Below are 24745 nucleotides of genomic sequence, written 5' to 3'. Positions count from 1 at the left end.
CAGTCTAGAGAAAGAGCCTGGAGTAAGCCATACTATCTGTGGCAAGAAGACCTTACCAGCACAAGAGTATTATTCTTAGGCTAGTCTATTCCCACAGTGGAGGTGAGGGCATCAGATTCTCCTAGCTTGAAAGAAGCCAGTCTTGATGGGTTACTTACTGTATGATTCCATTTAGATGATACATTATAGGAGGAAAAAACAGGTCAATAATTGGCCGGGGTTAGGGATGGGGAGAGGGTCTGACATAGCGGAACACTATGAAATTTTGTGAGGTGATAGAAATTGTTTTGGACCGTTTGTGGTAGTCACATGAATCCATGCAAGCATTAAAATTCATAGAACTGCACTTCACTTTATGCAAATTTAAATACTACTACTACTACCACCACTATCCTTAGAAGTATGAAAATACCTTGTCATAGCTTAATGTCACCAACCTACTCTCCCGTGTACAGGAAGCCCTCTAGTGATTCTAAAGCTAATGCCGAACTTCACCATGGGAAATAAGACATTAGTTCTTAAGATGATCTAAGTAGGTTCCCATGCTCTGATTCCACATTCTCTGTATTGTGGAAAAGGGAGGGGAAGTTGAATTCTGGAAATGGGGAATTCTGAAGTATTTATGTGGCATCTAAGTGAGGGATGCCGAGCAGCTGGTTGTATTCAGGGCTCTGCAGCTGAAGATCTGGGCTGGGACTATAGAGTCATCAGCACAGAGAGGACAATTAAAGTCATGGAAGTAGATGAGAACTGTACAGGGAAAAGGTATATGGAGGGAAGGGCACCTAGGAAAGGACTCTGGAGAATAATGACATTTAAAGAATGCACAGAGAGAAAGCTTGCAGAGGTATCTGAAAAGTGTATGTCAGAAGGCAGGAGAGTATGCTGTCATAGCCACTTAAAAAGAACAAAAAAAAGGAATACAAAGATCTACTGGATTTAGTAACAGAGAGATTACTGGTGACCTTGAAGAGAACACGGTTAATCAAACAATGGAGGTGAAAGTCAGGCTGTTGAGGAGTGATCAAGAGACAGAACTGAGGAATAAAAGGGAGACAGGGAATTAAGACAGTGAGTGTAGAAAAATCTTCAGGGGATTTCTCACAGGTATTAAGAGCACGACTCTGGAACCAAACTCTAGGTTTTGAACTGAGATTCCATCACCTATTAGCTTTATAACCTTGGGTCAAGTTGTTGAACCTCTCTTAGCTCAGTTTCCTCATCTGTAAAATGGCATTAACAGCACTTATTTCACAGGGTTACTGTGAAGCTTGAATGAATTAATAATGTCAAGCTTTAACAATGCCTGTCACAAAGTAAGAACTATGTAAGTGTTAGATGACGATGATAATACCATTATCATCACCACCATCACCATCTTTCAAGCAAGTTTGGCTACGAGGGGAGGACTGACAGGGTAGTAACAAGAGGATGTGGAGCTGAAGGAAGATCCCCACAACAACCCTATGAGGTAGATGTTATTGTTATTATTACCCCCGCTGCACACAGAGGCTTAAAGAAGTCAAAGAACTTGCTTGAAGTTGCAAACAACTAGAAAACGGTAGAACTGGGATTAGAATCCACGTCAACTACTTGAAAGCTTAAACTACACCCTACTGCCCCATTGCCTCTTTCTCCAGCATCATTACCTTCTCTCATTCTTAGCTACAGATTCCTACAACGTTCCTTTCATAGTCTCAGAGGGAAAGAGACACTGAGAGCTTAGGGTAGAGAATCCCAAACTGGTTCACTGCTATCTCACTAGGCTAACGTAGTTAAAAAGAAAAGTTTCAAATGTCTTTAGACATGGAATGCACTCTTCATTTTCAGAGTCCCCTCACAGGGGCTTCACACTTCACATTAACTGCCTGGTCCCTGACGGCATTTGTATGAGCTATAATAAAAGCCTTGACTTAGGAAGTCATCAAGCACAGGACAGAAAGAAAACAAGATCTAAGTTACTATCTTCCTCTTAGTTTGGTATTAAGTGTAAAGCTACTACAATCTCAGAAGTTTGAGAAGATTCACCTCTGTGAGTGGAGACAGATGAAAGAGAAACATAACATAAATACCAAACATACCTTGATATCGTTGTCTATACCACCAGAAATAATCTGATCACTTGTGTCGTTGAAGGTCACAGCTAACACCTGGTAGGTGTTCTGAAATGTCTGGATGGCTGCTTTCTTTCGGATGTCCCAAAGCTGAAATAGAGGAACAGCAGAGTCTATAGCAACATTACTCTAAAAAGTAATTGCACAGTACACCCCTAAGTTCAAGGACTTTGTGGAAGTGAGCACATCTCTAATAGGTGCCCCATTCAGAAATTTTGCCTGGAGATCCTAGTAGGATGGTGGGAAATGACCACAATTTTGCCAAGATATCTAAAGGTTGGTGGAACAAATCACTTGGGTTATATTTTCAGGCTCTTTTGTTAAAGCTTGAATAAACACACTTAATCAACATTGCCTTAGAGTGGAAATCCTTTACTTGCTTAGTTCACATATTTTTAGCACAGCAAGGATATTAGACCAGTGTTTTCAAACTGTAGATCCTAACTCATTAGTGGGCTACAATTTACATTAACAAACACACAGGGAGACAGGAGGTTATATCAGCAAAAACGGCAGAGTAGGGAATGCCCAAAGATTGTCCCTCTACAAAAGCATAAAATTACCTGGCAAAAAACCTGGCGGAACCAACTTTATCAGGCCTCTAGAAACTAATCAAGAGTTTATAGCAACCAGGCAAACGCCTAATGAGGAAAAAACCCTTGAGTCGTGGTGAGAGAGTTCCGTAGTGTTCTAACTTACCCTGGCTCCACCCCCTACTCAGCCATAGCTTTGAAGACAAGAGCCCACATTCTCCATATAGGTTCCTAGTACCAGAGGGAGAAGAATGGACCTTATTCCTTATTCTGAAAGCACTGTAGTTGTTTTTACCTGTCTAGTGGCTCCCTGAAGGATGAGCTCAGGGTCTGCTTTTATTCTGCCTAACTTGGAACTCTCCCAGGGCAGAGTGGTAACAGCTAGGGCAAACAAAAGACAAACCAAAAAGCTAGGAAGGAAAGGCTGGGGACTGGGACAATTTGGAGAATAAGGGCCGTGAAAAGCTCTGACATATTCCTGGGACTCTAGAAGGCCACTCGTATGCCCATGGCTGTGCAAATGCTCAGAAACGAGCTGAGAAGGCCCCACGCTCTCACCTCTCGCTGGCCCAGAGGCTCTGCACAACAGGAAGTGAAGGCTAATACAGCATTGTAAACTGCCCCAACACACACACACACAGAGCCAATCTGCAAAGACCAGGAGAGCACCTCCTCCTCATTAAGAAAATCTCTGCCGAACCATTAGCAAATCACTAAGCTAAAGAAACAGAGACGTCAATGGCTACACACGACAAAGAATACAGACTTCACAAAAGTACTTCAGAGAATTAATGAAACAAACATAGCTACAACAAGAAGCAACAACAAACCCTGGGGAGAATCTAATTTCCAGAGTTGCCACATAATACTACTCAAACATCCAGTTTTCAACAAAAAAACTTTGAGGCATGTAAAGGAGCAAAGAAGTATGGCTCAAACAGAAGAAAAACAGAAATTAACAGTCTTTTCAACAAATGGTGCTTGGACAACTGGATAACCATACACAGGACAGTGAAGCTAGACCCTTACCTCACACCATATGTAAAAATTAACTCAACATGGATCAAAGACCTAAATGTAAAAGCTAAAACTATAAAAATCTTAGAATGAAACATAGGGGTAAATCTTCATGACCTTCGATTTGGCAATGAATTATTAGATATGACAGCAGAAGCACAACAAACAACAAAAGAAAAAACAGGTAAACTAGACTTCATAAAAATAAAAAACTTTTGTACATCAAAGAATAGTAGCAAGAAAATGAGAGGACAACTGGAAGTGGGAGAAAATATTTGCAAATCATATATCTGATAAAAGTCTAGTAACTAGAATAAAGAACTCGTTTTTGTTTAAAGATTGGCACCTGAGCTAACAACTGTTGCCAGTCTTCTTTTTTCTTTTGCCCTGCTTTTTCTCCTAAAATCCTCCCAGCACCTAGTTGTATATTTTAGTTGTGGGTCCTTCTAGTTGTGACGTGCCACCTCAACATGGCCTTGTGAGCAGTGCCATGTCTGCACCCAGAATCCGAACCGGTGAAACCCTGGGCTGCCAAAGTGGAATGTGTGAACTTAACCACTAGGCCATGGGGCTGGCCCCAGAATAAAGAACTCTTACACCCAACAAGAAAAATACAAAAAGCCCAATTAACAAATGGGTAAAAGACTTGAATAACCATTTCTCTTCAGAAGATATATAAAAATGGCCAAAAAGCACATGAAAAGATGTTCAACATTATAAATCATTTGGGAAATACAAATCAAACCAAAAATTAGATATCACTTCACATTCGCTAGAATGGTTATTACAAAAGACAAAAACCACACACAGAAAATAACAAGTGCTGGGGCCAGCCCAGTGGTGGAGTGGCGAAGTTCATGTTCTCCACTTTGCAGGCCTGGGATTCGTGGGTTTAGATCCCAGGCGCAGACCTACACACTGCTCATCAAGCCATGCTGTGGCGGTATCCCACATAGAAAATAGAGGAAGACTGGCACAGACGTTAACTCAGGAATAATTTTCCTCAAGCAAAAAGAGGAAAATTGGCAACAGATGTTAGCTCAGGGCCAATCTTCTTCACCAAAAAAAGAAAAAAAAAGAGAGAGAGAGAAATGGGGCTGGCTCCGTGGCTGAGTGGTTGAGTTCGCATGCTCCACTGTGGCGGCCCAGGGTTCGGATCCTGGGCTGTGGACATGGCACCGCTTGTCAGGCCACGTTGAGGTGGCATCCCACAACTAGAAGGACCTGCAACTAAGATATACAACTATGTGCGGGGGGGTTTGGGGAGATAAGCAGGGAAAAAAAAAAAAGAGAAAGAAAGAAGAAAATAAGTGTTGGTGAGGATGTGGAGAAATTGGAATCCTCATACAGTGCTGGTGGGAATATAAAACGATATGGCTGGTTAGAAGTTTGGACATTTCCCAAAAAGTTAAACACAGATAACCATATGACCCAGCAATCCCATTCTTAGATGTATACCCAAGTGAAACAAAAAGAGATGACTAAACAAAAATTTGTACATGAATGTGAGTAGTAGCATTCTTCACAATAGTTTTAAAAAGTAGAGATAATCCAATATCCACCAACTGATGAAGGGATAAACAAAAGATGTGTAGTCAGACAATGGAATATTATTTAGCTACAAAAAGCAATGAAGTATTGATACATGCTACAATATGATTAACTCTGAAAACATTATGCTAAGTGAAAGAAACCAGACACAAAAGACCACATATTGTATGACTCTATTTATATGAAATAGTCAGAATAGGCAAGTCTGTAGAGACAGAAAGTAGATTAGTGGCTGCCAGGGGCTGGAAGGTAGGGGAAAAGCGGTGGCCACTTAATGAGTATGCAGTTTCTTTTTGGGGGTGATGAAAATGTTCTGGTATTGGAATGTGGTGATGGTCACAGAACATTGTGAATGTACTAAAAGCCATTGAATTGCGTACTTTTTAAAGTGGTTGAAATGGTGAACTTTATGTTATGTGAATTTTACCTCAAAAAAATTACAGAAAGGAAGATAGCAAACGTCACATATAGAAAGGGTTGGTTCATAAAGCATATAGATGTACTGAGGGGAGTATATACTGGGTCACAGTATAAAATGTATTCCTTAATGTGGGCTGTGATAAAAAACATTTAAAAGTTACTGTGCTTAGACAATATAGTTTAACCCCAACTTTTATAGATGAGGAACTAAAGCTCAAAGAAAGAACTGACTTGAAGAACACCCGGCAAGTCAACAGCAAAACGAGGATTAGAATTTAGTCTATTCTAAATTCTATTTAGATTCTATTACATTAAAGTTGTATTAACTTAAAAAGTATTAAAATGTGCGCTAATTTCTTATAATTACTGAAGTAATATATGCTTATTTTAGAAAATTAACATTATTTTTAATGGCTGCTTGATTTATTAATAAAAGGAGAGGAAGGAAGATGATTAGGTATAACAACTCTAGAAAACCATACTTTAAACAATTTGGTTCTCTTTTTTAAAAAATAAGCTTATAGTACGACAAGGGTCTACATTGTTAAAGTGAGGATAATAGAGAGGGCCTAGAGATGTTTCAATAAATGACTGACAGACTTGAGAAGATGAGCCATGCGGAAATGTTTTAAGAGTATGGGTCATTTCATTCAGAAGAGAAAGACTTCGGGGTGACTGTGTTTTAAAAGGTTGTCATAAAAAAGGAAGGGACCAGCCATGGAATCTCAGTAAAGGCCATGGGATTAAATTCAATCCTGTGGTAAACAAGTAGAGACTGCGTTGTCTCTGTGCCAAGATGCCTCTTCCTCCCAATTCTCATAGTTTAGGATGAAACGTAGTTTCTACTTCATTCATGGAAACATGAGCTAGAAAGGCTTAGGTTTAGTTACTCAGATCAATGGTCCAAAAAGAGTGCTTCTCTCCTCTTCTAGAGACCCAACCCCTGCACCTCAACCCTTCTGGCTACAGAATCAAGCCCAGACCTCCTAGCTTGGAATTCAAGGCCCTGATAATCTAGCTCCACATATCTTAACAGAGTTACTACAATCTTTGTCTTAACAGATATTCTCTACTTCAGGTCAAATCAATCTTCGTCTTTATTCTAAAAGCTATGGCAGCCACTTAAAATCTGATTCAAATATTTCAGAATTTTAGTTCTAGACAACCATCGTTTTTAAAAGACTATTTTACTTTGAAATATTCACAAATTGACAAAAAAAAAGTTGGAAGAGACCATTTGTTTTGCCTAAATCATTTGAGAGTTGCTGACCTAATTGCCTATCGTTCCTAGATACTTTAGTGTGTCTATCCTACAAAGATATTCTCCTACATAATGTCAACACAACCATCAGAATCAAGAAATTAACACTGACACATTACTACCATCTGATCCTTAGATCTCCTTCTGGTTTTAGCACTTGTCCCAGTAATGTCTTTTATTGCAGAAAGATTTAGTTCGGAATCACATGTTGACTTTAGCTATCAGGTAGTCTCCTTCAGCCTGAAGAGTCTGACTTTCCTTGAGTTTCACTACCTTGACACTTCTCAAAATTATAGGACAGTTATTTTGTAGAATGTCCCTCATTTTGGGTGGTCTGATGTTTCCTCATGATTACAGTCAAGTTACAAATCTTTGCAGAATATCACTGAAGTGATGCTGCATTTTCACCACATTCTATCGAGTGGCTCACGATTTTGATTTGTCCCATTACTGGTAATGCTCAATTTGATCATCTGAATAAGATGTTCTTTTGACAAGCTTTCTTGCACAAGATGTTCCAGGCTCATCATGTACTTTTTCTGCCCAGTCCTAAATTAAGGAGCCCTGGTTCCTTTTAGCAGAAAATGGTATAGGCCAAGACCTGTGCAGCAGATGCACTCATTGCTATTGGGGTGTTGTTGTTCCTAAACTCTCAGTGCACAGTTAGGCAATACGTGTACACAGAGGCACACACATATCTGTAAACTCACATCTACATCTATTTTTTCTAAGTTCACATTGAGACTTCCAATTCAACACCAACAATAGAAGACGCACTTTAGTTTTCTCTTTTTCGGTATTGAGAAATCTGCCTCCCATTATACTTATTATATTTACTTACTTGATCAAGGTTCCTGTACGTAACCAATCTCCCATATCCTCTTCCATCCTTCTCCTGCATGGATGTCCCCCTTCCTTGGTTTGAACTGCGATTCCCATTCGGGGCTGACCCTATGTGGACCCCCTCCCTATCCTATTTGGATCATCTCTTTGTGTGAATGCCCTGTTTACTCTGTCTGGCTCTAATAACCGTCTCCAGGCTGCCCTTCCCCAGGGATGCCATCCTCATCCTGCTCAGCCTCACCCTCCCTACCTGAACTGCTCCCACCCCGTGTGGGCACACCCTCAGCTCAGGCTCTGACACCCACACTGTCTCCCCCACCAACATGCAGATGACCCTTTTACTCCGCTAGAGCACTGACTCGCCATGCTGGGCTGCTCCCTCTTGCTCCCCCTCTAATTCTCCACACCGCAATACCTACCCTGTGTTGTGTGGATGCCCTCCTTACCCTCCTCAGTCCCCATCTCCCTATACTTGACTGCCCCATCCTGTATGGATGCTCTCCTCACCTCACTTGGGCTCTGACACCCCACTCTGGGCCACTCTGGCCCACCTCACCTAACTCGAATCGCCTTCCCTTCTTTGGTTTATGTAAAGGCACTAGGACTGAATTGTTGGAGAAAGGGAACAATTTACACATATTATGATTTCACTTAATTGCTTTATTAGAAAAAATAATGAACTGCTAAAAAGCCTGCAAACTATCAGTATGGATAATGCCCAGGATATCACGTTTAGACTGAGAATGCAAGAGTTATTGAAGCCTTTGCTTTCTGTTGAGAACCCTGACAAGTAAAAAGCAACATGACATTTTCCCCCTTAGATAAGCAGCTGTTACTAAATTTCTGTACTTACAAACCAAGTAACAGAAAATAACAAAGCATTCCAACTTGACAAGTACCTAAAAGCATATGTAAAAGGCTGTTCAATGAAGCATTAATTAGAAATAATATGTTGAAATTAAAAATAAGGAACTGGTCAAAAAGCAGTCACCTTTAGGTGATGTGACATACTGCACATTTAAAAAAATATTACCTTGAGTAATAAAGTTAAAATAATCATTTCAAGTCAAGTTTAATTAAGGGAGAAGAAACCGAAGGAAGCAAAGGACAAAAAAGACAGACATATTCACAATAGAGTGTAGTAGAAAAAGAAAAAGCTAAGGAGAGACAGAAAGAGAAACAGGAGGACGGATATAAAGAACAAAAGACAAAATGCTAGTGAGAGAAAAGGTAAAGGAAGGAAAGGCAAAAATTAACATTAAGTTCCTAGATGTTTATTACAGCAGGCCCTCAATAAGGGTCTGTTAACAAAATTCATCAGGGCACTCTCATCTCTGACTTCCCTCTGAAATGCCAATTATCGAACCAGCTACTGTTAAGCCTCTCCAACTGTAGGACAAATAGGTTAAGAGCTCTGGGCTGTGGAACCATTCCGAAGCCACAGACTCTCCTCCTAGCCAAGCACCAAGGGGGCCCCAAGAGATTAGGTTTATTAAAAAAACCAGTTAGTAGAAAAACTTTTCAAAGCAGATAATCCAGTATGTCAGTGTCACCACCTCTAATTATGGAAAATATCAAATTCATTTAAAAAGCAACAATCACAAGTTTAGTGTGGTTTCTCAGATGTACTACTTTGAAGGCCCCCCTGTTTAATCGTGAAAACACCACCCAGAGTCCAAAATCAGTGCCAAAGAAAGAATAAAATGGTTGGTACTACAAAGCAGTGTGTTGTTGAAATAAGGTACCATGTCTAGGTCTCATTTGCCTCATCTGTAAGATGAAGATGCTGGATGAGATCAACAGTTCCTAAAATGTCATTCTCGCTACATCAAATCACTTGAGGAACACGTTTAAAATTCTGATTTTTAAAAACACCATATCATTTATACTAGCATTCAAAAAAAGAGAAATAGGTATAAATTTAACAAAATATGTACAAGATCTATATGAGGAAAACTTCAAAACTCTGATGAACAAAATCAAAGAAGAACTAAACGAATGGAGAGAGATTCCACGTGTGTGAACAGAAAGACTCAATATTGTCAAGATGCCAGTTCTTCCCAACTTGATCTATAGATTCAATGCAATCCCAAACAAAACTCCAGAAAATTATTTCATGGAAATCAACAAACTGATTCTAAAGTTTATATGGAAAAGCAAAAAACCCAAAATTGCGAACACAATATTGAAGGAGAACAACAAAGGTGGAGGACTGCCGCTTCCTGACTTCAAGCCTCACTATAAAGCTCCAGTAATCAAGACACTGTGGTACTGGCCAAAGAACAGACCAACTGATCAATGGAAAAGAATGCAGGGGCTGGCCCCGTGGCCGAGTGGTTAAGTTTGCACGCTCTGCTGCAGGCGGCCCAGTGTTTCATTGGTTCAAATCCTGGGTGCGGACATGGCACTGCTCATCAAACCACGCTGAGGCAGCGTCCCACATGCCACAACTAGAAGCACCCACAACGAAGAATATACAACTATGTACCGGGGGGCTTTGGGGAGAAAAAGGAAAAAATAAAATCTTGGAAAAAAAAAAAAAAAAAAAAGAATGGAGAGCCCAGAAATAGATCCCCATAAATACAGTCAACTGATCTTTGACAAAAGAGCAAAGGCAATGCAATAGAGCAAAGGTGGTCTTTTCAACAAACAGTGCTAGAACAAACGGAAGTCCACATGCAAAAAGATCAATCTAAACACAGACCTTGCACCTTTCACAAAAATTAACTCAAAATGGATCACAAATGTAAAGCATAAAATATAAAACTCCTAGAAGCTAACATAGAAGAAAACCTAGATGAGCCTGGTTATGGCAATGACTTTTTAGATACAACACCAAAGGCACAATCCATGAAACAAATAATCGATAAGCTGGACTTCATTAAAATTAAAAACTTCTGCTCTTCAAGAGAATGAGAAGACAAGCTACAGACGGAGAGAAAACATTTGCAAAAGACACATCTGATAAAGGACTGTTATCCAAAATATACAAAGAACTCTTAAAACTCAACAATAAAAAACAAACAAGCTGATTAAGAAATTAGCTGAAGACCTTAACAGACACTTCACCAAAGAAGACATTCAGATGACAGATAAGTATATGAAAAGATGCTCCACATCATTTGTCACCAGGGAATGCAAATTAAACCAACAATGAGATACCACCACACACCTATTAGGAAGGCCAATATCTGAAACACTGACACCACCAAACACTGATGAGGATGTGGAGCAACAGGGACTGTCATTCACTGTTGGTGGGAATGCAAAATGGTCCAGGCACTTTGGAAGACAGATCAGCAGTTTCCTACAAAACTAAACATACTCTTACCATATGACCCAGCAATTGTGCTTCTGGGTATTTACCCAAAGGAGTTGAAAACTTAGTTCCACACAAAAACCTGCACATGAATGTTTATAGCAGCTTTATTCATAAATGCCAACTCTTGGAAACAACCAACATGTCCTTCAGTAGGTGAATGGATAAATGAACTGTGGTATATCCAGACAATGAAATAGTCAGCACTGAAAAGAAATGAATGATCAAGACATGAGAAGACACGGAGGAATCTTAAATGCATATTAATAAGTGAAAAGAAGCCAATCTGAAAAGGCTACATACCATATGATTCTAACCATATGACATTCTGGAAAAGGCTAATCTACGGAGACAGTAAAAAGATCAGTGGTTGCCAGGGGTTGGGAAGATAAATAGCTGGAACACAGGATTTTTAGAGCAGTGAATATACTCTGTATAACAACATAGTGATGGATACATGTCATTATTCATTTGTCCAAACCCACAGGTTTGTCCAACACTAAAAGTGAACCCTAATGTAAAGTATGGACTTCGGGCGATGATGATGTGTCAATGTAGGTTCACCAATTGTAAGAAATGTACCATTCTGGTGGGGGATGTTGATAACGGAGGAGGCTATGCATGCTTGAGTGCAGTGGGTATATGGGAAATCTCTGCATTTTCCCCTCAATTTTGCTATGAACCTAAAATGGCTCTAAAATAATAAAGTCTTAATTTAAAAAAAAATTCCCAATTCCAGACCTACTGAACCAGAATCTGGGTATTTTTAACAAGTTCTTCAGGTGATTCTGATATGCAGACAGGTTGGAAATCTTTGGACTAAATGACCTTTAAGATCCCATTCTGTGTTACTAAACTATGTACTGACCTTTTTACACACTGACTGTAATTTCACAACAGCTTTGTAAGACATGTATATTACTGTCACTGTTCTAAAGATTGAGAAACTGAGGATCAGAAAAGTGACCTGCCCAAGATCACACAACTAAGTAAACAGCTGAGTCAAGAATCCAATTCAGGTGGTCCATTCTATTCCAAGGCACAATGGTTCCATATGGTTCTAATATTATTCTATAGGATACCTAAAAAACTGCTAATTATTTTAACCTTACTTAAAAAGTGTCTGTTTTGGGAAACGAGTGCTAGGGCAAAGTTCTGGAGAGGAGGGTGCAGCACAGGTGGGAAGGCACGATCAGGTTCACATTACGTCACCTCAGAAGCTGCCACACACAGACAGCCAACACTTACCTTCACTGTGCCATCGTCACTGCCAGTGCAGACAAGCTGGGGGCCCCTCCTGGCCGGATAACACGAGTTCACAAAGGAAGTATGTCCCTTCAGCCTTTTAACCCTCTCGCCTGTTTCACTATCCCACACGGCCACAGTTTTATCTGTGGATGCTGAGAAGAGCATACTAGAAAGTAAGAGGAAGAACAAAAAAGAAATCAGTGACGACAGACAATAGCAATCTATCTTTCCCCCTTGCCAACATGTGCCAAACTCTTCAAGATCATGGATGTCTCGTGCTCTGACAGTTTGGCATGTGATGCTGGAACGCCTCACCCTACCTACTAAAATCCTACTGGTCCCCTAGACCCAGTTACAAGGTCCACCCTATGAACTGTGAAAAAAATTTCCTTCTGACAGTCCCCATGACATATTGTACACTGAATACAGCAGTTTTCTCAATCCTTCTCTCCTTTGTGACAGACAACACTTTACGCATAAGACGTCCTCCCACCTGAAAAGGTTTAACCCCTCCCTGCTGTGGAGGGAAGACAGACTGTGGCAACTCCCGACCCAATGGCGTGGTAATTCCAACCCTTCCTCTAAAAATCAAAGCTTTCATGTTGTCTCTGAGGATGATTTCTAAGTTATAACTGATTTTAGAATGCTTTCTATACTCCAATATTAATAGGGACAATGTATACAAGGCTACGTACCAGTTGATTCAGGGAACCCTAAGATTTTAGAGATCAGAGGTGTAAAACAATGAATGTTTACTGAAATACCTAGTGGGATTAATTAACTTTGTACAACCACATTTCTATATTATCTAGTTACTCTAAAATTATGCAATCATTGAAATGTTTATGATAAACAGATACACAGGTGAATAAGGTTAAGGGAAAAAAAACAGCAGACAAGATCATACATGTAGCTCAAACATATATGTAAAAACCAAACAACTTTGAGTAGGAAAAAGGCTTGAGAAAAACGTATCACAATATTAACAATGATTATCTTTGCAGTGGTAGGAATATGGGCTATTTCTTTGGGGTTTTTTTTGAGTTTCTCACAATAAATATCATTACTTTTATAATAAAAAAAGCTAATTTCTACATATAAAAATTATACTTTGTTTTACATCTTAGAAACAAATTTGTCTGGGCTCTTGAGATTTTAGATGACAGAGATGATGCATCTATAAATGCACACATGGAACAATAAACAGCTCACTTGGTGTGACGATGATAGGATAATAAAGCAGCTGCCCAAAATGGAGTAGTTTCTGACAGCATGGTCCCTGAGAGAAAGCTCAAGGATGAAATGCGAAAGGATGCCAAGAATTAGTATGAGAAGCAGCTGTCATTCGATGACGCAGAATCCTCACCTGCCATCTGTGTTATAATGCAGTTCCATCACTGCTCCGCTGTGCCCCTTCAACGTAGCATAGTTATCACAGTCACCATAGACATTCCACAACACTGGAGGGAGACAGGGGTTCTGTGAAGGTTACTAGGCAAAAGGACACTCATTATCTGCCACGGAATGGGGACTTAGGAATGTACCACAACAGTTCTGAAATTATACTGGAACACTATTAGTTCTACCAGCTGGACCAATTCTCCTGATACTTTTTAAAACAAAAATAACGCAACATTTTCACTTTTCATGTTAAAAAAATTGAGTTAATGGATATAATTTTTTAAATCTTAAGTTTTTTTCCCGTAATTTAAAAAAAGTTGACACTCACTACTACTAGTCTGCTATGAGTATAAGCAGATTGCAAAATGATGGCACTTATGGAAAACCTAGGGAGCTGCAACTGACTTGAAAGTCACACAGCAATGATTTTATACCACATTTACTCATTCCACATGTACTAAGCACCTGTTACATGCCAGGTGCTGGGGTAAAAGGGGGTAACTGAATAGACAGTTCCTATCCTGAGGGAGCTTGGTCTAGCAAGGACTGAAGTTTGGTGAGCACTATTAAGGAGCACACACACATAGTTATTTTTCTGCTGATAAAACTGTTCCTGGTTTGTTCGATGAAATTAAGCATATAAGCAACTCAAGGATGTTCTGCAAAGGTCCCTAAGCCTTCCAGATACTTGGCCAACCAGTAAATTTAAGGATCACAGAACTAAAACATCTAAATCAAAACAGACAGTGAAGAGAGATATCATCCACCCTGAGGTAGAGGGTTATAAGCACAGAGCCAAAGGACTCATTTCATCTCACAATGTGGCAAATGATGCCAGAAGAAAAAAAGTCAGATGTTTTCGTTATCTTTTCTCTTGCTTTTTCTTGTTTTCTTTTTTTTGAGGAAGATCAGCCCTGAGCTAACATCTGTGCACATCTTCCTCTATTTTATACGTGGGACGCCTACCACAGCATGGTGTTTGCCAAGCAGTGCCGTGTGCGCACCCAGGATCCGAACCGGCGAACCCCAAGCCGCCTGAGTAGCAGAATGTGAAAACTTAACCACTGCGCCACTAGGCCAGCCCCTCTCTTGCTTTTTCTAATGACCCCAAACTGATTTTTTCTACCTATTTCTCAAAAATGGGTAATTCCTGACAAGTAGCTGGGAATCTGGTAGCAGATCCTAATGATGTACAGGTAGATTATCCAAGTGAGTCGTCACTCTAGGATCCCCTCCTTCGTTCCTATATGCTAAGATTCTGATCAACAGAGAGCCTCACACCTTTGGGAAAAAGTTCTCTCTTCATCAGTCCCGCTAACCCACTAAATCTGGATCTCTTTGTCTTGCTACATTAGCTCATGATTGCCTCCATGAGGAAGATATTCCCAAACCAGAGCAACTCGCTTTCCAACTACTACCGTAATTCCTTCTGTACTTACCAGATGGACCCCAAGTTCTACACCCAAGACCATTCAGCATTTTCATGACCCTATTTAGCATGTTAGCCACATAGTTTGTGATGTGACCAACTCAGACCGATACCTTCTGTGGCAGTGAAGGTTTTAAAAAATAATCACTATCGGGCAGAGGGCAGTTACTTCAAATTCAAAAACTATGGGGCCAGCCTGGTGGCGCAGCGGTTAAGTGCACGTATTCTGCTTCGGCGGCCTGGGGTTCGCTGGTTCGGATCTCAGGTGCGGACATGGCACCGCTTGGCAAGCCATGCTGTGGTAGGCGTCCCACATAGAAAGTAGAGGAAGATGGGCATGGATGTTAGCTCAGGGCCAGTCTTCTCCAGCAAAAAGAGGAGGATTAGCAGCAGTTAGCTCAGGGCTAATCTTCCTCAAAACAAAAACACCAAAAAAACCAAAAAGCCTTACGTATTAGTCGGTCAAATCCTGCAGACGCTAAGGTGGATCCATTGGGGTGAAACTTGCAGCAGTACACTTCCCCTTCATGTCCGGAGAGAAGCATGATTGGGGCTTGAAGGGAGGAACACCTGGGAGGGCCCTAAACAAAAGAGAGAGAAGTACAGGGTAGTCACTGCATACAGACAAAGGTGGCTGCAAAACAGGGGAGTGGGGGGTGGAGGAAGAAGACAAGGAAAACAATGATTGAATGGCTTTCTTTCAATTTAGAGAAAGACAACTCTTCTCACGTAACTTACGCCTCCAATTCGACACTCTCCTACTGAAGCTTCCAGTGTGTACCTCCTCCTTCCTCACTCGGCTCCTGTCCCACAGCCAACTTTTAATTGCTCAAACAAGTTAAACTCATTTCTGCCTCAGGATCTTTGCACTGGTTCTAAGATCTTCCCTTACACCTTCCTGTGTTTGGCTCCTTTCAAATGTTTCCTCTCCAGAAAGTGTTTCCTGGATCATTCAAACTCAAGTGGCACCCCACTGCCCCTCTACTCCATGAACCCTACTGTATTCCCTCACAGCACTTATTGTTACTGGAAATCACCCTCCTTATGCATGTTTACACATTTTGTCTCTATTCCCTACTAGAAAACAAGCTCTCTGAGTGCAGGGCCCCTGCCTATGTCATTCAACACTGTTTTCTGTCTCTAGCTCAATTAAAGAATGAATGATTGAACTGAGCTTTCCAACAAACCTGCAAGACACAGATTATTGGGGAAAGGAGTTTTTTTTTGGTTGGTGAGGAAGACTGGCCCTGAGCTAACACCTGTGCCCATCTTCCTCTATTTTATATGTGCGACGCCTGCCACAGCGTGGCTTGATGAGAGGTGTGTAGGTCCACACCTCAGATCCGGGCCTGCGAACCGGAGCATGTGAACTTAACCACTACACCACCAGGGTGGCCCTCTGGGGAAAGTAGTTTTGATTATGGTCTTGACACTAAGCCTAGGCTTGGGCAATTCACTGAAATCTCAGCTGATACCCTTACTTCTTAGTGGAAGAATAAATACGCCATCAATAATCCTCAAATCTCTTCAGTAGTTTCCAGCTTACTCATTTATCAGAAAAAATACCACATGCCAGGCACTGTTCTCAGCCCTGGGAAAACAGCAGTGAACAAAATAAACAATGGAGTTCATGTTCTAGTGGGATGGAGGGAGAGAAGTAAAACCTACAGATGGTGGTATGTGCTATGGAGACAAACAAAGCAGCAATGTGGGTTAGTGAGTGCGAGGTACTGCAATTTAAAATAGGGTGGTCAGGAAAGTCCTCACTGAAAAAGTGAGATGTGAGCAAAAACCTGGAGGAGCTGAGTGTGTAAACCGTGCAGACATCTGGAAGAAGAGCACTAGAGCAGAGGGAGCAGCGAATGCAAAGGCTTTGAGACAGGAGCATGGAAGCCAGTGTGACTGGAGCAGGGCGAGCCATAGAAAACTGGTAGATCAGAGAGGTAAAGGGGGAAAAAAAAAAGCGTGCAAAAGAATGTAAGGATTCTGGTTTCACTCTTAGTGAAGTGGAAAGCCACTGACAGTTTTCAGCAGAGGGTAAGACGATCTGATGTTTAGAAGGCTTCCTCCAGCTGCTGGATTGAGAACAGATTGACATATAAGAGCAGAAACAGGAATACCAGTTAGGACTCTACTGCCATAATGAAACAATAATATAATAATAATATAATAATGAGGCAATAGATTCAAAGCTAGGATGGAGGTGAGAGAAGTGGTAGCAATTTTGCATATATTTTGAGGACGGTGCCAAACAGGATTTACTGACCCCTGCTTGAGTGGACACACACATTTCCTCATCTGACCCTAACAGCACAGAAGGAGAGGTGTGATCACTACCTCCATCTTACAAGAAACGTATAATTAAGACCATGGACTCTGGGTTTAAAATCTGTTCCTATCACTTACTAGAAAAAGAGTTTGGTTTTCCCACCTACAAAATGGGATAATAACAGTTCCTTACTCTTAAGCTGTTACCAAGATTAACGGAGTTTTCACAGACAAAGCACTTGGCACACGGGCTCAATGACCGCGAGCGATTATTCAATTGTTAACAGCGCTAGTGCAGAGAAATAAAGGGAAAAGCAACTCGTCCAAAGTCCCAAAGCGAACCAGTATCACTCATTTCCTTCCTTCCTTCCTCCAACCACTCTACAAACTTTTCTGGATGTCTACCCTATGCTGGATCCCGAAAGATTTAGGATCCGAAAGCCCCGGTCCCGGTTTTGAGTTCAAGATCCTTAACTCTAATTCTAACGCCGCATCCCGGGCAGTGGAGACGGCGAAACCGGCGTCAACCCGGGAAACGGGTGCAGCCTCTGAGGGCTGTGGGCCGCTTGGACAGCGTTTTTCGGCCTTAACTCCAAATAGAAATCCTCGTTCAGCCCCCACAGAGCGGAGAAAGGGCCGGCGCGGCATCGCCCGGCGCAGCGCTCCGAGGAGAGGAAGATGAGCTGAGGACGGAAGGCCGCTTCTACTTCACTCACCGCCTGCAGCAAAGCTCCAGGAGCCGCCTGCTGCTGCCCTGCTCCGGGGCCCGACCCCGTAGCTCCCAACAGCAACTCATGCCGCTGCCGCTTGACCGGAACCAGCGGCAACTCCGGACCCTTGCGCTTCTGCTGTTCTATCATGGCGGCGGCCGCTCTCCTTAACGCCGCCACAGACCGCGCCGACACCCTCAGCCACCACACGATTGGTGCCGAGTTACTCCTTCCCCCGGCACTTCCGGCTTGGAGAAACCAATCGGCTTCCAATACCCCCTATGCTCCGCCCCCTGGACAGTCTTCTGTTATTGGTCAGCTCTCTCTGACGTCACTGGAATAGGATTTCAGGATTGGTGGATGGAGGTGGAGTCCCGCCTAGGCGCGCTGTGTCTTGTGGGTGGCAGCGCGCTGACTGGGTTGTGGCGCTTCGCGCAATGCTGCGGCCGAGGGGTCTGGAGCTGACGGAGAGTGAGTATTAGGAAGGTCGGGGTGGGTGGCTGCGGAATGTGGAGGCGGCGCCTCAGCGGTGTGGTGTGAGCTTGGCCCTTCTCAGCTGAAGTTTTGTTGGCAGAGGGCAGAGGCGGGCCCCGAGGTCCTGGGTCTGGCGTGCAGTGGCCTGGGTCCCCTCTCCAGGCGAGAGCAGAGCCTGGGGGTCTCCGCGGCTGCTGGGGCCCGCGACGGCTGACTTCTTCAGCGGGCACCTGCTGTGTCCAGCCCGGTGCCGGACGCTCCCGGGGAGACAAGGCCTGGATCCTCTCTGAGTGAGGAGACCGGCTTGTTTCTGCCGCTGATTCTGCAGCCTTTTACTAGGGCCTGCTCTATGTCCCCGAGAGAGACAGGGACGAAGGAAACGTCCGACTCTGGCTTCTCCAGAGCACGGTCTTATTGAGAAATTTGCACTTCTACCTGTGAACGAGGCCTTCTCTTTAATCGTCCTGTAGCTATTTACCGTGCAAAGCGTTGAGGATGCATTATGAACCAAACATGGGCCCTGACCTCGGGGGCTCGAGTGTGGCGGGGAGAAGACGTGTTAAACCATGATCCCACTAAGAAACGTAAAATAAGTGCTATCCAGGAGAGGTACCTGAGGCTATGAGTGCCTGAAAGAAGCAGGAAGGCAGCTCTGAGGAAAAGACGCCTGAACTGGTACCTGAAGGGAGAATTCTAATTAGTTGAGTGAAGAGAGGAAGGCAGAATATTCCACATAGAATAGCCTGTGCAGAGGCCCTGTGGCAAATGGGAGGAAAAAGACTGAAAAGCTCAAAGAGGCCGTTGTGACCAGTACGAAGAGGATGAAGGGGAGTGTGGTACACCGTGAAGGTGGAGGCGGGTGGAGGTCAGACCCTGCAGGACTTTGTAGCTTTTACTTTAAGACTGATGGGAAACCACTGAGGGTTTTTTCCTTTTTTCTGTTTGACGGGGAAGGAGTGTGTGATGGAGGAGGTGGCTTGATCCCTCAGGCTCAGTAGTGTGAACTGATCTGAAGAGAGTTAGGTGTAGATAGGACACTTAGGTGAGCGTTGTTGTTGTCGCCGTGGACTGAGGTATGGGTGGAACAAACTGCAGGGAAATGACCAGATTCTAGAGATATGTAGGAGGTAAAATCGGTAGGACTTGGTGATGGGTTGGATGCAGGGCGTGAAAAGAGAGGAATCAAAGGTAACTCCTAGGTTTCTGGCTTATGCAACCGAGTAGTTCTTTTTTTGGCAGGGGAAGGGAGAGGTCATTCGTGACATCCAGGAGGCAATTTGAATTATGGCTTTGGAACGCAGAGATTTTTGTTGGAAGTAGAAATTTGAGAGTAATTTGCATATAGGTGATAACTGAGCCATAAGTGTGGGTAAGAGCACGTAAGTCGGAACCTTGAGTAGTTCCAACGTTTAATGCCCAAGAACAGGAGGATGAGCCTACAAGAGAAACAGAAGAAAGAGCTAGAGAGGCCCCCCGGAGGAACGTTGTGAGGAAGACTGGGCCACTAATTTGGCATTTGAGTCTCCTGTCTTCTGACCTGTCCAGCATATTGTGTGGAACTCAGTTCCTTCTCCTACATTCTTTAGATCAGAATGCTTTCTTCCTTCTTTCTCTGTGTTTGGCACATAGTAAGGCTCTGTTCACTCATTTGAGAAAACTTTGGGTACCTGCTGTCTACTAGGCACTGGAAACACAAAACCAAATAAGAAATGGTCCTTGGTTATGTGTGTGAATGAATGAATCCAGACCCTGCTCATCGCAGCCACTTCCGTGTTGATGCCCTTCTGATTACTCCTCATTGGAATCTGTAATATTGGGACCTGGTTAGTGTTAGAGCTGTACTCTGCAAAATTTGGGTGTGGATTGCGACTTCTTTTTGAGGCAGTGTAGAATAGTGGTTGAGAATACAGGCCCTGGAGTCATTATTCTGCCTTTGCTCATACCCCAGTATTTTCACCTATCAACTGATTCTCCCCTCAATTCTTTTTTTTTTTTTTAGGAAGATTAACCCTGAGCTAACTACTGCCAATCCTCCTCTTTTTGCTGAGGAAGACTAGCCCTGAGCTAACGTCCGTGCCCATCTTCCATGCCCACTTTATACGTGGGAAGCCTATCACAGCATGGCTTTTGCCAAGCGGTGCCATGTCCGCACCTGGGATCCAAACCGGCAAACTTTGGGCCGCCGAGAAGCAGAACGTGCGCACTTAACCACTGTGCCACCGGGCTGGCCCTCTCCCCTCAATTCTTATACTTGGGTTAAAGATAAATTAAAATCCCTTTAACTCTCAGGGTTCTATCCAATTAGTACTGTGAAGTAATAACAACAGGTCTAAATCCAAACAAAAGCAGCAATAAAAGCAAAGAAAATCTTGGCCAGATCAGTAAGGTGACACATGAAATGAAACTCCAAAGAGGCTATAAAGTATCTTACCAATTTAATCTTGTTCTCTGAACTTCTCATTGCTCGAGAGGAGGGAGGACAGGGTGTGGTTATGTTTTTTCCTAATTGTATGCACTTTTTTTAAAAAAAACTTTGAAGCAACCGCAAAATTATGGTGGTATAGTACAAATAATATTTTTTTATGAATCATTTGAGAGTCCAGTTGCTGACCTGATGCCCATCACCCCTGAATAGTTTTCCTACAAACGAGGACATTCTGTATAAGCACAGTATGACTACTGAAGTCAGGAAGTTAACAGTGCATCCCTGCCTCTAATAGAACCCTAGAACCCACCATAGAACCCTAGGTTTCTGTGGAACAAAATTTGAAAAAAAATTTTAAATCCCTTTTTAGAAAGTGGCAACCCTTTACTTTCCTGAAATTGTAGACCTGTTACTGTGGTATTTCAGGCTTTCCCTCAAAGATGCATGCCAGTTTCCTTCTTGAAGAATTGCATAGGGCTTCTCAGGCTGCTGTTCTACAGAAGGAGCACAGGAGAGCCCTAAACATAGCTGTTCGTACTCTTATCACAGCAGAAATCTGTAAGAAACAACTTAAGATTGTTTCCGCTTTTATTGCTCTTTCCCTGACCTTTGTGTAGAGAGGAACAAGTGGCAGACTAAGATGTTTGAGCCCAATTTAGATGTCCTAGCCGCTGATGCCTCTGTCGATGCTGTACCTCACTAGTGCTCCAAGAGTTGGGATAATTAAGGTGTCTTGACAGAGCCATTGGCCTTAGATTAATAACCTCTGTTCTGGGATGGTTTTTTGAGGTGAAGGGTGCTGGGCAGCAGGAAGGGAAGGACTAGAGATGAGACTGTGTAGCTGGGACATGGAAGAGGCAGGATCCAACCAGGCTGTGGTACTTGGATTTAAGCTGTTTATCAGCCATTTCTCAAGAACTGACAAACATGCATCCACTCTCTCTATGTGCTATTAGTAAAGTAATAAAACCACCTCTGGCTGACCTAAGCAGAAAAGGGCAAGTTTATCATACAGTACAAAGTTGTCCTGTGGAACTCAAGGATGGGGATGTTCCTGGGCCTTGGGATGGTACTAGAACTAAGCTTCAGAAGGCTGACAGACTTTTCATTCATTTCTGTTTCAATTGAGGCGGTTGGGTTCATGGATGCTCATTGTAAGTCAGGAAGACTTTCCACAAGTAGGACCTGTAGTCATCGTCTGAAAGTGAGGGAGTGTGCTGGGGGCTGAGGAGAGGAGAAAGTATTTGCTTATGATAACCCAAGGACAATAGAGTTTCAAGTCGTATAGCTGTCAGGTATAATTGGGAGGAAAAAGAGCACTGAGAGCAGCACCATTCGATTTATCTTTATGTAGCAGTGATTTATCCAGCAGAGTAAACGAGCATGATTAAGAGCTACTAGATTGCTAGTTTGCTCTCTGGATAAAACCAGAAGGCTGAGTGAGAGTATCTCCAAGGTCCCTTCTGACTGGATCCAGCGCTCTAAGACTTGCTACTCGGACAGCAACAGCATCACCTGGGAGCTTGTTAGAAATGTACCATCTCAGGTACCATCTCAGACCTGCTGAACTGCAATCTGCATTTTAACATGATTCATAAATAGTTAAATAAACTTGATGCATCCAACAATGGATTGTTTTGTAGGCGTTAAAGGGGTGTGAGTGTGTGTGTGTGTATGAATTGCTAAAATATATTAAGTAAGAAAATGACTGTTATTAATGATTAATTAGTGATTTTATGATTCCACTGAAAAAAACACTTCAACATATAAAAAAGTCAGAGCATATAAATAACATTGAATTGTGGATGATTTTCTTTTCATCGTTAATGTATTGTCTGAACTTTTAAAATGAGCATGTGCGTTTTTAATTTTACCAGGAAAAAAAAGTAAGCTATTTTCTTTCTTTTTGAAATCTTTTCAGGTTTAACGCTTAGCGTAGTGGTTAAAAGTGTGGACTCTGGTGTTAACCAGAGTTTGCGTTTACCATTTGCTGGCTTTTTGACATAGGCCTAGTAATTTGACCTCTGGAAGCCTTGGTTTTCTCATCTATAAAATATGATAATAATAGAACCTACATCTTGAGAGTTTTGAGGAATAAATGAGATATTGAATGTCCAGTGCCTGGACATAGTATGTGCTTGATTAAGGTTAACTCTTATTACTATTATTATTCCCCTTTTTAGAATCCATTCACATACACACATACACACCCCAAAGCCTTCCCTTGGCAAAAGAATAGCAATAATAGCAATTAAAAACAAACAAACAAAACAGTAGACTAATGGGTAAGTATCAAAGTGAAAAGAAATAAGATCAAGGCTTCCAAAACTTCCACAATTAGAGTGGACAAGAGAGACTTGGATAAGAGTACATGGCATTAAATCTAATGGTATTATTCTGCAGAGACTAGCTGCGGATTGTCTACACGTTTCTTCTTTAATGCAGATGTCTCTCAAATTGTTGTCTGTCTTATTTCTTTGTGACAGGACACTTGAAGTAGCTTTAGCAGAAGAGAAATGGAGGAGCCATAGAACATTAAGGATGAATTCAGGAAGACCCGAGACCATGGAGAACCTGCCTGCTCTCTACACTATTTTCCAAGGAGAGGTATATTCTTTCGGCTTTGAAAATCTGCCATTTATGTTAAGCATAGATTAGGGGTGAAAAGCAGTTGGGTTTGAGCTCCTGTCTGCTTGAGAGTATCTTGGGCATTACAGTTTAAATGGGAAGGGCTCGTGGAGTGTCTGGCTACCACATGTGCCTCCTCTAAGCTCCAGACTTCTAATTGCATCCTTGGCATCTTCATTTGGATACCTTACAGCATCTCTAATTTATGTTTTATCTATTTATTTATTTATTATTTATTTTTTTATTTTTTTTCCCTTTTTCTCCTCAAAGCCCCTCGGTACATAGTTGTATATTCTTTGTTGTGGGTCCTTCTAGTTGTGGCATGTGGGACGCTGCCATAGCGTGGTTTGATGAGCAGTACCATGTCCGCGCCCACGATTTGAACCAACGAAACACTGGGCCGCCTGCAGCCTGAGCGCACGAACTTAACCACCCGGCCATGGGGCCAGCCCCTCTAATTTATGTTTTAAACTAAATTTTTGGTTTTCTCACCAATTCTCTTCTTCTTCTGGTCTTTTCCATCTTAGCAAATGGAACCACTATCCATTCAAGTACCCATGCTAGAACTGGGCATCATCCTTGATCTGTCCTCTTGATTTGATCTTGATTTTCCCTCCCACTTTGGTCCATTTCCACCTTTTAAGTATATCTCTAGTCTGAATACTTCTTTATACTTCTTTATCCCCATTAGTTTAAGCTCTTCATCTCTTGCCTGGCCCTGACTGGGCTTTCTACTTCTGTTGTAGCCCCTTTCCACTCTGTTCTTCACATTGTAGCCAGAATGCCATTTGAAAACAGGTTGGACTGTGCTGCTTTCTCATAGCTCCTCTAGGCTTTTCACTGTATTTGAATGCATCCAAACTCATTTTCATGACGCTTACACGACTTGGCCTCTGCTTACCCTGACAATGATGTTTTGTTCTACTCTACTCATGCTCCAGCCACATTGGTCTCCTTACAGCTCTGAACATTCTAAGCTTGCTTCCTTCTCAGGACTTTCACACATGCAGAGTTGCTGCTAACTACCCCACTCTCCCACCAACTTCTCTTTATCTTTTGGGTCTCAGCCCTAATGTCATCTCCTCTGTGATCTTCTTCCCACCA

General features: G+C 42.2%; 2 protein-coding genes across 4 annotated transcripts in view; one reads left to right on the top strand and one right to left on the bottom strand.

Moving 5' to 3' along the window:
- Positions 1-18372, bottom strand: part of SNRNP40 (small nuclear ribonucleoprotein U5 subunit 40) — a 32126-nt gene extending 13754 nt beyond the window's left edge. The window contains exons 1-5 of the mRNA XM_001503912.6: positions 18121-18372; positions 15588-15717; positions 13673-13766; positions 12307-12472; positions 2082-2204 (exon numbers count right to left, since the gene is read on the bottom strand). Of these exons, the coding sequence (XP_001503962.1) occupies positions 2082-2204; positions 12307-12472; positions 13673-13766; positions 15588-15717; positions 18121-18264 (657 nt within the window). The 5' untranslated portion in view covers positions 18265-18372. The remainder of the gene's footprint in view (positions 1-2081; positions 2205-12306; positions 12473-13672; positions 13767-15587; positions 15718-18120) is intronic.
- A 72-nt stretch (positions 18373-18444) lies between these two features.
- ZCCHC17 (zinc finger CCHC-type containing 17) overlaps positions 18445-24745 on the top strand; it is a 53071-nt gene continuing 46770 nt past the window's right edge. For 2 of the 3 annotated variants that reach the window (XM_001503910.6, XM_005607260.4), the window contains exons 1-2: positions 18445-18585; positions 23500-23620. In XM_001503910.6, coding sequence (XP_001503960.1) covers positions 23555-23620 — 66 coding nt within the window. In that variant the 5' untranslated portion in view covers positions 18445-18585; positions 23500-23554. The remainder of the gene's footprint in view (positions 18586-23499; positions 23621-24745) is intronic. The other variant, XM_070260517.1, reaches the window with a different exon arrangement.

This window comes from Equus caballus, chromosome 2, assembly GCF_041296265.1.
Source record: "Equus caballus isolate H_3958 breed thoroughbred chromosome 2, TB-T2T, whole genome shotgun sequence".
Taxonomy (NCBI): domain Eukaryota; kingdom Metazoa; phylum Chordata; class Mammalia; order Perissodactyla; family Equidae; genus Equus; species Equus caballus.
Note: the sequence above shows the minus strand (reverse complement) of the source record. Positions and strands in the feature narration are given on the sequence as shown.